Genomic DNA, 16,575 nt, shown 5'->3' with positions numbered 1-16,575 from the left:
TTCCCACCACCAGCAACTGTGTAACTACGCAATTTTTTTCTTTTCTTTTTTTTGTTTGCGGGACGCTGGAGTTGAAGGGGAAGGGGGCGGGGGTCGCTTCCGAGGTTTTTCCTCGGAAGTCAGTTTGCTGGAGGAGACTTATTTGGGGGGGGGGGGGGGGGGGGGGACACACGCCGCCAGCGCGTGCCGATTCCCAAAAAGCGGACGGCCAGGGAACGTCGCGTCCGATAACTGCCGACCTTGGATAGGACCCAGACAAAGCGAAACACTGGAAACACAAGGCGTAGGAGGAAGCGGGGACCTGTCTAAACAGCGGGGCTGTGGCCAGAAGAGCGTGAAGCATGAGACCCCCCCTCAGGCTGCAGATTGCCGGCCGGCCTTGCCCGCGACAAGTAAATAGACAGAGTGCTTCATGCCGGGAGATTTCTCCGACAGCGCTTGTCTTCGGGGCACAGGGTGGTGAGGGGCTCCTCGCCGGTGTCAAAAAAACCCCGAATTTCCCCCTTGCCATCGGAGCGAATGTATAAAAGGACTCGTGGTTCGGTCCCCCCCTCATCACTGCTTCAGCCGAGACGCCCAGTTCAACTAAACAGTCATGAAGGCAGCCGTGAGTAGTAATTCCTTCGCGCTCTTTTGGAACTTCGTGCCGAAATATCCTCTATGTAACCCCCGACAGGAGGTCATTCTGACTCATAACGGGCTAGGGCCGTATATCATTGAAACCTGCTATTGGTGTACTAAGCACTGAGTGTCCCCAACACCACTTAGAGAGAAAGCCATCCTTTTGAATTTCACATGTCAGCTACTGAGGGCGAGGCCGGGCCACATACTGGACAAGGTGTCAGCGTTCAACTGGAATCAATCAATCAGAACACCGGATTCTCAGCCGAACGCTCACATTCGTGTCCAATATGTGACCCTCGCTGGCCCAAATAGGTAACGCAGAAAATTCAGCGCTGGCGGCTTTACAGTGGTCCGCCGAAATCTGCAGAGAGAGAAAACAGCAAAGAAAGTGTAATGCCTAAGCGAACTTTTTATCCTCCTGCTGCCTAAGTTGGTGTCCCATATTAGCGCACTCCAATTTGCTGAGAGTTTCGATGACGGACCTTATGAAAAAAAAAAAAACTGACGATCGCGCGATCCTGCTATGTGCGTCGTATTCTGCCTTGAACCCTGGAGGAACTTTTTCTTACCGACGCGACGCGATTGAACAATTTCTTTCGGGTTCGAAGCGTGCTTTGATTTGTCGCGCGTGAGCTTCCGAGTTGCACGCCGGAAACTGACGCGCTGCGACGAATGTTGGCTGGACCGCAGATAGTTGGATCAAGCCCGGCCGCGCGATGATCGTGTTCACCTGTCGCCAATGTTCAAAACATTGTTTAAAGCTTTTGAATTCATTTTTTTGTATGTGTGTGTCTGTGTGTGTGTCGAAAAAAAAAAGGGGGGGGGGGGGGGGGGGGCCTATGCGTTTCGACGTAGAGATGGTGTGCAGTTCGCCCTGCTTTTGTAAAATACAAAGGTTTTTTTGTTTTGTTTTTTGCGCTAAGGGGGGGGGGGGGGGGGGTGAGTGTGTGTGTGGTGTGCCCGCGCCTGTGTGTGCCTTTTAACACGTAATACGCTCTAGGGCTGGATTCCATAAGACGAGCGTCACCAAAAACTGCCACACGGACGTTAGATTTAGCCGAATTGAGATATGAATTAACGTTAATTAATTATAATAATTAATAGTGCACATACAGTGTAGCCCACAATTCGCGATAGGATCAAAATACTTTCTAATACCTTGCTCCATTAACCCCTAACCCTCTTTTTTTTTTTTTTTTTTTTTTTTTTTTTGCACGCGCGGCTGGGGTTGCACGTTTTCGCCCTGAGAAAAAAGGAAGTTTTGCGCACTGTTCATACGCCGCGCGAAGAAGAAGTTCTTACGAGATTTGGTTATCGAAGGAAGAGGCGATGCTTTTGGCGTTTGAAACCTGTTCGTCTTGATAAGTTAATCTAATCTAAAATGCACTTCCATGTATCTTAATTCTCTACATAAAGGGGGAAATTAGTAACGCTCCGCGAGGAGCCGGACGTTTTTTCACTACGGTTCTTTGAGCTGAAAACGGGACATGACGTAACGGCTCTGAAATGTTTTACGCAGTTTCTGCTCGCTCTCGCCCTGCTGCTGGTTGCAACGGCGCAGGCAACGGTTGGCGTGGCCTACGGATACGGCTCACCCTACGGCTACGGCGGCCTTGGCTACGGCGGCCTCGGCTACGGCGGCTACAGACCATACGGCTACAGGCCTTACGGGCTAGGATATGGCTACAGGCCGTATGGCATCGGCTACGGCGGCTACAGACCGTACGGCCTCGGTTACGGCTACGGCGGCTACGTCGGCTAGCTCTGGAGCAGACGGGTCGGCTTATATTACGGTGAGTTGTAGGTAATAATACTAATAACCTGTATTTAGACCACCATGCGCGATCTTCGGTGACGTGCTAAGCTATAGAAGATAGGTGACGGCACGTACGCAGAGCACCAAACACGCGCCAGCCGACCAAAGTTAAAAAAAAGAGAGAGAGAGAGAGAGGAAAAAGCAATTTTTTAAATTCATGATCTCGCGCCCGTGAGTTCTGCACTGAAATTTTTGAGATGAAGCATCAACTGGCGTAAGTGATCGACAGGATTGGCCATTAATTAAGTGTTTCTACAGCATTAACCAGTGTCGGCGCACCTCAAAGGGGGGAGTCCGACCTTACGCCGTCTTAACAGGAACGTCAAATTTCTTTTTGTTTTTCGGTTTAGCACTAATAACATACATTGTAATGACATATTACGCATGTCTTATAGTGCGTTTGTCGCTCTTATGAAAAAAAAGTGGACGAGATGGAGACTATGATGCATACATCGTTCGATTCCTAATAAAGTGGGGCGGGTGATCAAACTACTTTGTCGAATTAACTTAAACAACGCAATTCCTACAAGAGCAAAAGAAGATATTTGTAAAAAGGCATGGAACACCAAATTCCGAAACCTGCCAAAGTACACTTTCCTTCGGAACTAGTGGGCTGTTTTAACTGTCCTGTTGAGTGCTCCACCCCAACTCAGCCTGTGCCGTCCTTTCAGAACTGCTGGAGCCCCCACAAGGACGCCGTTTTCTGAAGGTGGAAATAAAGCTCGAGAAAACGATGCGCGACCTCGTGTCAGCTTTTTTTTCTGCTTCTCCGAGATATGCGGGGACAACGAGGAGGAAGAAAGCGAGGCGTGTAGTGGTTGCGCCGAGGCAGAGCCCATGGCCGTGGCCCCGGTTCGGTCAGGACGGCCGGCCGTCGGGCCCTAGCCAGGTTCGGTCCGGCCACTAAACACCCGGACGCTGCAGCATGCCGTACACCACCGACCTCATACTCTTCTACTACCCGAACACCATCGGCTCCCGAAAGGCAAGATCATTAATCAGCCTTCTTGGGACTATACTCCGTGTTTCGGGTTCGCTATTGTGTTTAATTTGGGTGGTTTGAAATACGCGCTATGAACTTCAGTCCTCGCTCCACAGCAGAGCCAGTGGCCTTGGAAGTATTTGGGAGATGGGGGTTAGCGTAAGTAACATGGTCATAAAATAAAAATTTCAATGAAAAAGAGAAGTACACGGAACCCGTTTGTCCCACAATTTGTGGGCAAACGGGTTCCGTGTACTTCTCTTTTTCATTTTTTTTTTTTTAATTTTATTACCATGTTACTTACGCTAACCCCCATCTCCCAAATACTCCCAAGGCCTCTGGCTCTGCTGTGGAGCGAGGACTGAAGTTCATAGCGCGTATTTCAAACCACCCAAATTGTCTTTCCTCGCAGACAGTTAGTGAGAGATCGCCCCGAGCATGCGCTGTGAACAAGATACTCAACAATGGCGCCCGGTGACCAACTGTGCGATCTGTTCACGAGCAAGCACGACGGATTTATGAGGGTGCAAAGGGCGCTCCAACACAAGTCCGCATGGTTGTGCAAACTGCGACAAAAGCCTCCTTAGACGCGACCATCGATCTTTCACGTCGTTCTATACTCGTCTGAAGGGCTGCCAATGCCTGCCATCGAAAGCTACGGATGCGGAGAAATGCACTGGTACCAATGTAGCTGGTACGATGTTCGATGCTTATCAAGCAGCACAAGTAAAATGTGGTAAAAGTGCCCCACGTCGTCTTCGCACCAACGGGTCTCGTACAATGCGCGGTCAGGCAGTTCGAAACGAACGCGGACGAGCAATTCCAATGGCCATGTACGAAACACTCAAAAATGCAAATTATCACTTTTTTTTTTTTTTTAGTTATACGTGCTGTTCTTGCCCACTGCGGTTGTCGAGATCGCACTATATCACATTCGGCGATACCGAGAAATGCTGAAACTGTCAGTGTGTCCGCCCTCGGTGTACCCGCGAGTACCGCGCAAGGTAATTGAGCCAAAGCGGACGATGGGAATCAAGCTTGATCATAACGGCACAAACACCCACTGCTTGCGGTTGTAACATCATTACTACAGATAAGTAAGTGACTGTGCAATCCCCAGAAAACACGGTCGAAATGCCTCCGAAATTGAGAAGAGCTGTTTCGTTTCTGTTAAAACAACAAGAATCATAAAACTAATAAGGATTATGAAAGAAAACGAATTTACAATTCTATTGTTTTATCATTCAGCATAGAGTGCTATTTGTCGGGGAACTAACGACTTATGATTTTTGAACGAGACATGAACGAAGTGGGCTATCGAAGAAAAAATCGCTTTTTTTTTCTTCCTTCCAAAACTTTTTTTCGATCGGATTACGGGGTGCGGACCGAAAAACAAGCTCGATTTGCGAAGCGCCCTGACGGGTGGTCGTGCCGTGGTCTAGCTCGAGCGCCCTTCCAGCAGCAGGCGCACAAAGGCCGTTTCCGCGCCCCTCAGATGCTGCTCGTGCTGTACACAAGGGGAATCAGCTTCATGCCCCGCGTCATGGACGTCCAGCACGGGGAGCAGATGGAACCCTGGTTCCTGGAGATGAGTCCCCTCGGAGAGCTGCCGCTCCTCAAGCACGGAGACCTGAGCTTCACCGACGTCGACCAGATGATGCTCTACGTCGACCAGATCTGCCCTTTCCCCGGTGAGCACGCGGGCACCCTTCGCGTACACGCGTCTACGTCCTTAGTCCAATCTAACTCGACCGGATCTTTCGCAGGTGAGCCCCAACACCAGCTAAAATAATCAAAGCCCGTGCACTATAGTCAGTTACAGGTTAAGAAGGTAGCGGCAAATGCCCCTCAAAGGGAATCAGATATCCCTCCGCCACCTCCGCATCCAATAGCGTCCCACCGTTTCCGTGACGTCGCGGCCAACGCGCGAGGAGGGTCTTGCCTTTCTGTACATATTTGCTTTATCTTTCGACTTTGACTTAGCATTGTGGAAGCCACGAGAGGGAGATTAGAGTCCTCCCCCACCGACGGAAACAAATACGACTTTCGGGGATTAGCTTCCCCCCGATGGATACAAAGGCTGCTTTCAGGGGCTCGGTTCCCTCTCCGATGAATACAAAGGTCGCTTTCTTAAAAAGTGGGATCGGAGACAAGCGGGAATCCATTGAAGCGGAACAAGGAGCGTTTCCAGTGAACTCTTCTTTCGACCGCGGAGAGATTTGAAACGGGCGCATCACACTTGTGGGAGGAGCTTCTCCTACCTTCTTGACTTGTAACCGACAGCCTTTTCACGTCATCGGAGTGAGATGGAGGGCGGACAGAGAAACGAGTGCTGCGTCAGTGTTCGTCTGAGCCTCGTGTCCAATCAATAGGACACTGGGCGTCCGGCTCGGGCCCAATCCTAGCGCGGTAACGTTCCACGGAGGTAGAGGTTCACAGGCTTTGATTACAGTGCAATCCACTTATAACGATAACGAGAAAATCCTCAAATTTCAATCGTTACAAAACGATTATCGTTGTATCTGGACTATAGAAGCTGATCGCTTCTAGTCTAGAAATTCTAGAAACAAGAAAGACGTGGCCCTACCTGACGGCCCAGGGGGAATTTGAGTAGTAGGTGAGGCATGTTGTGTTTTTCGTGCACGGGACAGCGTGTGCAAGAACAGCATCGTTTCGTCACCAGCGCGGCATGTTCAAACCTACGCTACGCCTGTCGGAAAGATTGTGCCACTCCTGCTCGATCGTGCCCGGCAAAAAGCGAGCGGTGCGTTTTCGACGAGGAGTGGATCTATATCGTGATTGGGATAATGTCGACCTATCGTGGCGATCCCGTGAATGATATTCACGTGGAGACAGGTGCAGATGCGGACGTCAAAAATGCTATTTTAGATTCTAGAACCCAAAGAATAAGGTAAGAAAACCTGTTACGCGTCTGGACTTGTTATGATCACAGGGACACTCCCGGGGACAGATTGCATTTGCTCGAACTGTTGTGTTTGGGCAGACACACAAGCGCCGTTGTGTTCGACTACGTGGGCGAGTAATAAAATCGCAAAAAAAAAAAATGGATACCCACGCTGTTTCACGTTTAGCTTTAATCGTGGCACGAACAGACGCCTTATTGCATGCCGAAAAGAAAAATCTGACTCTCAAACTTCGAAAAGTCTGTAATAGGGGGGGGGGGGGTTAGCTTGTTTGTGGGTTTTTGCTGGACTTTGTTCAGGGGCCATATGCTACACGGCGGACCGGGACAGAGAAAGAAGCGTTGTAAAGAAAAGTAGTGGGAAAAAGTGAGAATCAATCGTGTACGCGCGCTGGGCGCATTTGTCACTGGCTCGCGCTGACCAATCGCAGAAGACGGCGTAGTCCCGGTCCCGCTTCATCCCGCCTTGTAACATAGGGCCCCAGGACCCTCACAGGCACACAAAAATTAACTTCAGCTAGTAATTCTGCCTCTAAGATTTTTATATATATATATATATATATATATATATATATATATATATATATATATATATATATATATATATATATATATATATATATATATTCTATTAAACATTTTATGCAGTACCAAACCTGCGTTCCTGGCTAACATAAAAAAAAAATATATTAGGGCATTAACTATTTCGATCAATTTTTATTTGCATAATAACTCGAGTGTGATTCGTTCGATTAAGTATCTTCACTGTCCGGAAGTCGGATGTGTGTATCTTTGACTTAAAAATTAAGCGATCCTAGTGTTGTGCGTGAAATCGATGCTCGCGTGACAGACACTTTTGCTCGACGGCTGCGGCTCGCTGCATCTTTTATTTTTATCGGAGATCTGTCATAGCAAAGTTGCCCAGTCAATTGCAAAGCATTACAGCACTTAAAAAACAACACCCTGAAAGCAAAAAATGTTTAAAAAAAATTAATCGTGGTTTCGTGTGTTCACACGAAACCTAGCAATGATGTTGCCCTTTAAAAGTATGCAAACAAAACCCGAACCGTAAGTGTTCTCGGAAGTGTTCCCGAATACCATGTATATGCTCCGCTTACAGAGCAGAGTACCGCAATGGTCTCCCATTTTTACCCTCCAAGTATTGCAGGGAGTGGACGTCGCTCTTGCAGAAGCGGCGGCGTACAACCTCCGTCAACGTTGACACGGCGGTGGGCCGGCGATATACCCTGTCCCTCGGAATTGCGCATGCGCCGTGCGCCCCGCTTTGGACCGTTTTGTGCACGTGAAACCTCCTCCGTCAATGAGGAGTTGGCAGCGAAGGAAAAACGAATGTGCCGTACTCTGCTCTGACTCCGCCATTTAGTCACACTAAACCACACCAACGCATGCATTTCAGACGCCATCGCCAAGCTGTTTCCCGACAAGGAAACCGAACTCGGGAGTGCAGTGGACAAGTTGGTCAAGGACATGAAGAGAATCAACATTCCTCTCGTCATTTACGGAACGTTGTTCCATCCCGAGATGGCTGCCTCGTCCACCATGTCCGACGAGGAGCAGAGGAGGAAAGCGGGTGAGACAGCCTATGCCTTCCCCTTTCCCCCGCCCCGCAAACACACACCCAACAGGGGTCTGTTAGGCACCGTTGGTTAGGGAGCTTGCGCTGAACATCCGACACCTGCCAGACTATACTTCGTATCACCTTAGGTCCGAGCGCGAACGATGTTATGAGCAGAAGGACCAATCAAACAGCGCAAAATGCGCAACGTCATGGCGTGCTCTCTGTGCTTGATAGGACTAGCCGGCGGAGAAGCACGCACAGAGAGACGGCTAATACCGATTGATCCTATCAACTGCAGAGTACACGCCATGACGTTGTGCCTCTTTCGCTGTTTCACTGGCCTTTCCGCTCATGACATCGGCCGCGCTCGGACCGAAGCTGAAACGAAGTATAGACAGGTGCTTTCACGATGAAGACCTCGCCGCATTGCACGCAGCCATTGCTGTTAAGCCGCACGACCAGGGCGCGAGGACCCGAAATGTTCCTTGGAAATGTTTGGGGTCCTTAGTGTGCAGTTACTGTTCCGTGACGATTTGGAGACTTGGTCACGTCGCATCGGGGAGTGGCTGGGGGAAAAAAACAATACCTCCACTCTCCGCTAGGCCGCTTGCTCTGGGTTCCAGCCAGCAGGAGGGACATCACCACCATCACCATGATCATCACCATTATTATTATTATGACAGCGATCAGATTTTGTCGCGTTAATGTCCTCACAAAAAAAAAACAAAAAAACACAACCTTCAGCGATTGAAGCGAAAAGTGCATACATCACGCATGCAGTGATGGAAGTGCCATTTGACCTTTTGGAGCAGGCCTTTTAGCAGGCAAAATGTTGTTTTGGAGCAGGTAGTGGCCCTTTTGGAGCAGGGTCCGGCATATGTTGGCATATTACTTGAAAATGAAATAATGCTGCATTGCTATATAAAGCCCATCTCGATTATTGGAACACAGGGCCTGTCGCCTTTTTAAGACAGGATATATAAAATTCAAAAAAGTAAACACAAAAAAAAACTTTTTAAACGAAGTTTATCTGCTCGTCAGATAAAAAAATACAATTAAATATGTCACACTGAGTTCTGATGGTACAAGATATTTAGTTTTATCAGCCTGCACTTTTAAGGCATCTGCAGCAGCATCTAACGACCCTCACTGTTGTGGAATATTTTAGTTCACATTACAGTTGTCTTTCGGGCAGCAGCTTAAAATACTGCGGTATCTGATATTCGCTTCAAAAATTCCCGATTCATTTTCGATGTGCTGGCGAAGTCACGATCGGATCACGGCGCGTTAACCGGTTGAGTGCGCTCCTTGGCACGCACCGACGCGCTGCAGAGAAGCGACACCCGCGGAGCAGACACCGCAGTCGCGCGAGTCGCGCAGTGCTTTGTGCTCCGAAAATGACGGTGAGGCTTTACCAGCACTACATCCAGAGTTTGGTGCAACTGAACTATACTTCGTTTCAGCTTCGGTGCGAGGGCAGCCGAAGCTACAAGCGCGCGTATGGAGCCCGTAACGGTGCCCACACTGCACGAGCCCACGCGCGAGTCAGGAATGCACAGAGCATTGGGCTCGCGCTAGCTTTGACTTCGCTGGTAGCTAGCGCACGGGAACAGGGCGGGCTAGGGTGCCTTCATGTGCGCTTTAGGGCGGGCCAACATTGAAAACATCCACAAGCTCGGCCTTTCTTTTTTCTTTTTTTTTTTAATAGGCTGCTCAGTGGGACGGTTCTTCGCTTAGCCTCTGCGGCTTTGGTCTCAGATGTTGCTAACGTTGTTCCTTTCAATGATGATGATGATAACGTGCCCTCGCAGTTTCGGTTTGCGTAATAGTTGCGGCGCGGAAAATACCGCGGTACCGCTATGCGCTTTGATAAGACTTCAATTTTTATTGTTTATTGCTACATCTCATCTCGGCGCAGGCATGGCGAAATTCTTCGGTAAAATGACAATTTGGCGCTACATGTAGCAGGACTGCGTCCTTGGCGCAATTGGCGCGATTGGCGCATCACTTCCATCACTGCGCATGCAACATGCAGCACAGCATTCGTTTCAATAAAAAACAAGCAGATAACAAGCATCCCAAACAGATAATTGATAACAAGGCACATACGTTTCTCGGTAAAGATTACTGTTGCGCAAGCTGCCGCGGCGACGGCAGCTTGCGACGTGGGGAGTGACGTCACCAGCCTTTCATATATGAAAGAAGAACCCGCCTCCATTTCACCCTACATCCGGACGCAGCGGACACTACGAGCTATCCTAGCCATTCCCGTTCTGTGGACGTAGCCCGTGATACGCTTTCCGCCCGTCGCTGTGCTCCCCTCTCCAAGGTCACGTGCCACTCACACGGCCTTGGATTGGCTCCGATGGCTCGTAACATCCGCTGCGCTTGGAAGGTGAAACGGAGTTTAGCAACTGATTTGATTGTTGTTGCAGCGTCACTATGGGTAGGCCACGCATAGTTAGGACTCCCGAGGAGCAGCGTGAATACGAGAAGCGGAAAAGGGAAAAGAAGCGGCAATACAACCAGCGGCGGCATGCTGCGACCAGCGGCAGCATTTGGTATAGTGCAGTGTGCAATTGTTGCAGGTGATACCACAGCTTCGCTGGGAAACCAGCTTCACAGCATTGATTGGAGCCCCAATTATTATTATTATTATTATTATTATTATTATTATTATTATTATTATTATTATTATTATTGATGTTAAAGGGGCACTGAAGTCAGTTTTGAAAAGGTAATTTTTGATCTCATATTGTTTAAAATCTGTTAGTTCCCACATACGCCAAGTCCTATATTACAAAACCGCCTATTCATCTCAGGGCAATAGAAAAACATGTGGACTCTTTTTTTCTCACGGATTACATTGTGTGGACTACAATGCCCGCAGATTCCGAATGATTTTATTATAACTCGTTTTGAAGAGTCTGATAGGTACACATTCGGATTAGACTCCTCTTTTTCTCCGCGGGCGAAGCCATCGCTTGCAACTCGCCGACAAACGCCCTTCGTCGACCACTTCACTCGGAAGAAAATTCTTCCCAAAAAGGGCGTGTCGCGATCTTTGAACACGCTTTTAACGAGGAAACAAGCTACGCACGACTGTAATTTCGGGTTTGTTGGGATGCTTAGAGCGTCTAGATTGAGTTGTCACCACGAAAGGACGGTCTCAGAATCGACTTCGGTGCCCCTTTAACAGTATAGGTGAGGGTCAAAACCATCCCTATGACATGCCATTAAGTAGCAGGTCGATGTCATCTTTTGAAACCAAAAGCCAAAAAAGCATTGTACCTCAAGAAAGAACATGCAAAATTTATGTATACAGGGTCGTCGAGACAAATCTGGAAAATTCACGATATTCAGGATAACACACAGAGACAAAGATGAAATGAATATAGACCGTTTTTTGTGCTTTGCTCTGTCTGCCATACCGTCTTCCTGGCTGAGATTATCTGAACATTTTGCCAATGCTGTAAACTTGTGCCCTCTTGTGGCCATACTACGTAATGATTTGCATGGGCAACTTTCCGGCGCGAAGCGATTTGAGTATTGCTGCCCTCCGGTCATATTCCTTGCTCAATTTTTTAGCAAGTTGCACATTGTTTATCATGCGATGGTCCACTGTCGAATTACGTGGCCGCAGAAGCGCAATACGGCCGGTTAGCTTCACTCTAGGGTTGTGCGAATATTCAAAATTTCGGATAGTAGTTTAGGATAATACGCTATTCGATATTCGCTTCGAGAAGAACTGCACTATTCGCATTTTTCGAAGTGTTGATTGCCGCGGGTTAGCCCCGTTGAGCGCGCTTCTTACCGAGCACCGGTGCACTGCGGAGAAGCAATACCCGAGGAAGCGAGCTCCTGGGGCGTTGCTTCTCTGCATTACACAGGTGCTCGGTAAGAAGCGCACTCAACGGGGTAACCCGCCGCGATAAACGCTTGGAAAAGTGTGAATGTCGCAATTCCGTACTTAGAAGAAAAGCATACCTTTAAAGCGCGATGGTGCACGCGTACCGGCTGTGTTTGAAAATAAATGGAAACTTTGTGAATGTGTATATCTACATTGTAGTAAAAGTTTCAAAATTAAACTGACTGTTATGCAAGAGTATATGTTAGGCAGAGATGCCCTTACAACCTGTGTTCATAATGCATGATTCTTTTGTTTTTGAGAATAAAGAACATTTTATATAGTAAGATTTGTAAAGTCCCTCGATTGGGTATAGTTGGCCATCTCTAAACGATTCATTTTATGTAAAATCCTAAGAATAAACTTAGCTGCTTATAACTGATTAAGCGGAACAATTATTCACGAGTTTAGCTGGGTTTTCGTCTAAGCGTGATGCAACAGTAGTGAAAGGCGTGGCAAAACTATTCGATATTCGAATCGAAAATATTTGGCCAAAACCACTATTCGCTTCAAATTCACTTCAAACTCAAAATACACTATTCGCACAGGACTGCTTCACTGTATTGTTAAGAGATAAAATCTGGAAAAAGTCCAGATTTATCTCGACGACCCTGTACATATAAGTGATAACATGCCACGATACTTACTATATTTCCTGATTTGAAACTGCATCTATTGAAGAGTTTGAACTGAAGAGATTTGGCTGGGAACTATGTGCATAAATTGTCGACAACTATAATTTTAGCAATGGAGGAAAACTATTGATCTTTGGTTTGCTGACGACACACAATATGATTTGAGGTTCTGGAAAATGTTGGCCCTATTTTAAGTATGTATTCAATTATTGCAATTAGTGACACCAACCTAAGGAGGAACTCCAAACTGCGGCAGTCGGAGAGGGCAGGATAGAACACTGTTTATGACAAAGAGATTCAACAATAATTTCAAGAAACAGGTGCAAAGCTCAGACTAATTTCCTGCAGACTTGGTGAAGCAAGGTAAAGCCCAGATCCTTGAATTGATGGAAAGAAATCCGGACTATGTCAGCTCCTATGTGGAGAAGCAGAAGGCCTACGACACGTTCCTTGCCCTGGCACAGTCAGAAAGCGCAGTCACCAAGGAGCTGGAAGAAGTTGAGAAGGTACTCGACATAACGGAGGAAGTGGTCAACTCTAAAAATACCTCGGGCACCATGACCCCCGGTAAGTACGCAAAATGTTTCCTCGCTTGAGAGAACTCGTTCAGCCAACAGAGGTCCAGACAAAAATGGTCCTCTTCCAAAGCCTCACGTATCCGTTCTAATTTGTATGACATAGAAAAAAGTACCTATGTCATTCCAATGACTACCTCATCCAGAAAGGAACCTCATGTAGCCTATATGTTGAGCTTGTTCATCTCGTTGACTGCATAAAGTATCTGTATCGGTAAAAGCCAACTGCATTAATGACAGAGTGAGTAGGCATTTTAGGACAAGTGTTAGAACTACACTGGAATACAAGAACGTTTCACCGACCGAAAATTATCACTATAAAAGCTTTACAGCGATCTGAAGTAACAATATAACAATTTATTAGGATGTTTTTGTCTTCCGCGTGGAAGATATCATCAATGTGTGTCTAGGCACACAAACAAGCACACAACCAGTGAGGTTATTTATTCCGCATGCACTTTGGGAAGGGGACCACAATTGGCATTGAAAGTCGATATGTCACTGAAGGGTCACAGCCTTCTCAAAATTGAAGTTGTGACCAGTTGTCCTAAAATGGTGAGAGTTTGGTCTTTGACCTTACGTCAGGCGTTCCCCTTTTCAGATCCTGCACGTGCATATTCCTTGGATCAAGTACCATATTTACTCAAGTAATAGCCGCACTATTTATAACAAGGCCTCCGCGTCTACTTTCCCGCAGAACACATATACAACCAATCATCGCATTGTGCATAAATAACAGCGAATAACTAGATTGAAAACACGATTCTCCATACAAACGCAATCTTCACAGATGTTATCTTTGTGCCAAAACTTTATCTCTTTCCTGTAAATCGCTGGAGTCGTGCTGTCGAAAGCGGTGATTGGCAATCTCCGTGCTCCGCGGAAAAGCGAACCCTCAGGTTTTCTTCATAAACTATTACTCGAATAAATACGGTACATTTTTGGCTGGTCTCCCCAACGAACGATGTGATATGGTCCGGACAGTTCAACATTTAAAACGTGGCACCACTCTGGGACTGTGGGAATTCAGTCTTCTGGTTCAGAAATGAACTGGCACAGTTCGGGATTTGGTTACAAAGTTGTTCTAATATTCAAAGGGAGGAGAGCCTGGCAAGTAGAATTAAAAATGCCTATGATTCCCAAATGGTTACAACAGCCTGCTCTCAATCTAGTTTTCTCCTCATGCCTACCTTGGTGCATCTGCTAAGTGTTTTTAATAAATTGTCACAAATAATTGTGTTTCATGAGGGATCCAACAACAACTGAATCTTCATATTAGGGTTCTTACATTAACTCATTCATACTCAACAGGTTGGTGGGAGTTAAAATTCCACAAAAGCATCATCCAAAAAAAGTATTGTTGAATATCAGAACAACCTTCTAACCACATCTCAAAATATGCGACCTCATTTCTAAACCAAAAGATCAAACTTCACCAAAGTCCCAGAGTTCTGTCATATAGAAGATGAACTGACAGAACTGCAACACATCATATATCAGGGAGCCTGGCTGAAAAAGCTGTACCTGATATAAGAAACACAAACGTGAAAGACTGTACTTGTCGACACTGTTAAACACCTGAACACAACTTTGATTTTGAGAATGCTGTCACCCTGATGCAAGGACAAAGGCACGGACCACAAAAGTGCCTAAAATCAATGCGGATTTGCAGCGACACATCGTCCTGCAACACCAATTGTGGCCCCATTTCTAAATTGTATGCCATCTTGTTGTGACGTCAGATTTTGTATAAACATCAGCACTTGGGCAGCTTGCGCCAGTTTCGCCCAGTGTCAGAAGCAGTCAAAAGGCTGTCGCGATCGTCCATGGGAAATAATGAACTACAATTCATCGAGCTTGTGTGAGTCGAGCAATGGCCAGCAAAAGGTATAAAATTTTCAGCATGAAATTAAGACGATTCACTGAGGGGACCACGAGTGGTGGCTGTACTCACGATCTGCCGACACATGCCCAGATGCCGCTTCAGAAGCAGAATGGTACGGAAGGTTTTGTTTGCTAGCACGATGCGAATTGTTTTCTAGCACGATGCTAACACTAGGAGCCAGCGTTTGCTTCAAACAGCTCAGACCCACTTCCATCGCACAGACTTCTCGGTGGGAAACTGATGAGATATCGCTCCGCAGCATTTCTTCGTGGTGTTATTGCACCCCACAGCCAATCCCCGCCACCCTCCATCGCATTACGCAAACAACCTAGACCAGACGCAGTTCACAAAACCAATGATGCTCACTGTCACTAGAATGCAGAACGGCGCGGAGGAGGGAGCGTCGTTCTGCTCTCGGATACAACATTTGACTTCACAAACGCCCCTATGCATTGTTGCCAGTAGAGCGGTAGTCGGCGATTCGTAGGTGTATGCGTAAACTTGAAAATGAGCTTTCTCTAAAGAAAACTATTATTTTGATGATATATTTTGTAGACATACTCAAAGGTGGATATTTAGTGCGTGCAGAAAATTTGATAAAAATCGATGACCATCAATATTTTGCCAGAGCTCCCCTTTAATAATTGCTTTGTCAAGTCGGTGCAATTTGATTAATACAGAGAGTAAAAAACATCAATAAATAAAGGGACAAAAAGACCAGTTAGGAGACACATGAATAGAGCAGCAAACAAGCCAAGCTGTGGTAGCAATTGGTCAGGAAGCAAACTGGTACGAGAGTTCCCTGGACAGCACGCACAAAGGATTTTGTGCGAGGGCCATTAAAATGTTTTCTTGAAAATAGTGTCCACATAGGACAGGTGAAAATGTATTTTCCAAAAACTTTCAGCCTTTCCAATCTGGTGAAGGAGGAGGACCAGCGAAGCTGTGCTATGGTGGGAATGAAGTAATGGCTGGCCGCAAGTCGGCAAGCCAGAGTGGAAAGGCTGCAAAGGTTGGCGCCATCTATGAGTGACGGCGGCAACCAGACAACCAGCAAACAAAACACTCTAGGCAGCTATCGCCATCTATCAGCGATGGTGGCAACCAGACAACCGACAAGCCAATTGTCTGGTTGTCGCCATTGTTTGTAGATGGCGATAGCTGTTCAGTGTTGTGTTGACATTTCTTTGGTGGCGGATAGGATCCTGGGGAAACTAGCCCTTAACAGCTCTGCTGTAATATAAAACTTGGTCTCTATTGACAAATTATGTTCATGGATAGAACCTGAAATCACCTTGCCACCTGGTGCCCATACAGAGACCCCAGTTATGATAGTCATCCGAGCATCAAAACTACAAGAGCTGTGAGGATCAGCCCTGATGCCACATTGCTCTCTTCCTTGATGCAGAGATGTCGCAGACCTGGCTGTTCTCCATCTATATCACGGCAGCGGATGTGTACCTCATGGTGCTACTGCACGCGCTGTACAAGGCCGGCCTATGGGAGCGGTACTTTGAGAAGAGTCATCGAAAGCACAAGAACCTTGTCCGCTACTTTAAGAGGATGAAACACGACCCCCTCATCAGCAAAGCACTGCCGGGACTCATCAAGTAGCCACCCAGCTCCCAAAATTCAGATTCACGAGGAAA

At 47.0% G+C, this 16,575-nt stretch overlaps 1 protein-coding gene and 1 long non-coding RNA gene across 2 annotated transcripts; both read left to right on the top strand.

Moving 5' to 3' along the window:
* Positions 1-456: 456 nt before the first annotated feature.
* LOC8025404 lies at positions 457-3,174 on the top strand. The gene is made up of 3 exons (XR_003920218.4): positions 457-607; positions 2,144-2,417; positions 3,112-3,174. It is a non-coding gene; the product is annotated as an uncharacterized LOC8025404 (long non-coding RNA).
* Positions 3,175-3,365: 191 nt separating this feature from the next.
* Positions 3,366-16,540, top strand: LOC121833714 (ganglioside-induced differentiation-associated protein 1). The gene is made up of 6 exons (XM_042287222.1): positions 3,366-3,425; positions 4,304-4,426; positions 4,882-5,113; positions 7,763-7,936; positions 12,815-13,033; positions 16,335-16,540. The coding sequence occupies exons 1-6, from the start codon at positions 3,366-3,368 to the stop codon at positions 16,538-16,540; spliced, it is 1,014 nt and encodes a 337-aa protein (XP_042143156.1).
* Positions 16,541-16,575: the final 35 nt, after the last annotated feature.

This window comes from Ixodes scapularis, unplaced genomic scaffold (genome assembly GCF_016920785.2).
Source record: "Ixodes scapularis isolate PalLabHiFi unplaced genomic scaffold, ASM1692078v2 PGA_scaffold9__187_contigs__length_104089568, whole genome shotgun sequence".
In the NCBI taxonomy this organism is placed as follows: domain Eukaryota; kingdom Metazoa; phylum Arthropoda; class Arachnida; order Ixodida; family Ixodidae; genus Ixodes; species Ixodes scapularis.
This window is presented reverse-complemented; position numbering and strand designations above follow the sequence as displayed.

Excerpts from the sequence above, each read along its gene's own strand:
- LOC121833714 (XM_042287222.1), top strand. The coding sequence starts at position 3,366 with ATGCCGTACACCACCGACCTCATACTCTTCTACTACCCGAACACCATC. Across the intron at positions 5,114-7,762 it reads CCAGATCTGCCCTTTCCCCG|ACGCCATCGCCAAGCTGTTT; the intron begins GTGAGCACGCGG and ends CATGCATTTCAG. Across the intron at positions 7,937-12,814 it reads GGAGCAGAGGAGGAAAGCGG|ACTTGGTGAAGCAAGGTAAA; the intron begins GTGAGACAGCCT and ends AATTTCCTGCAG.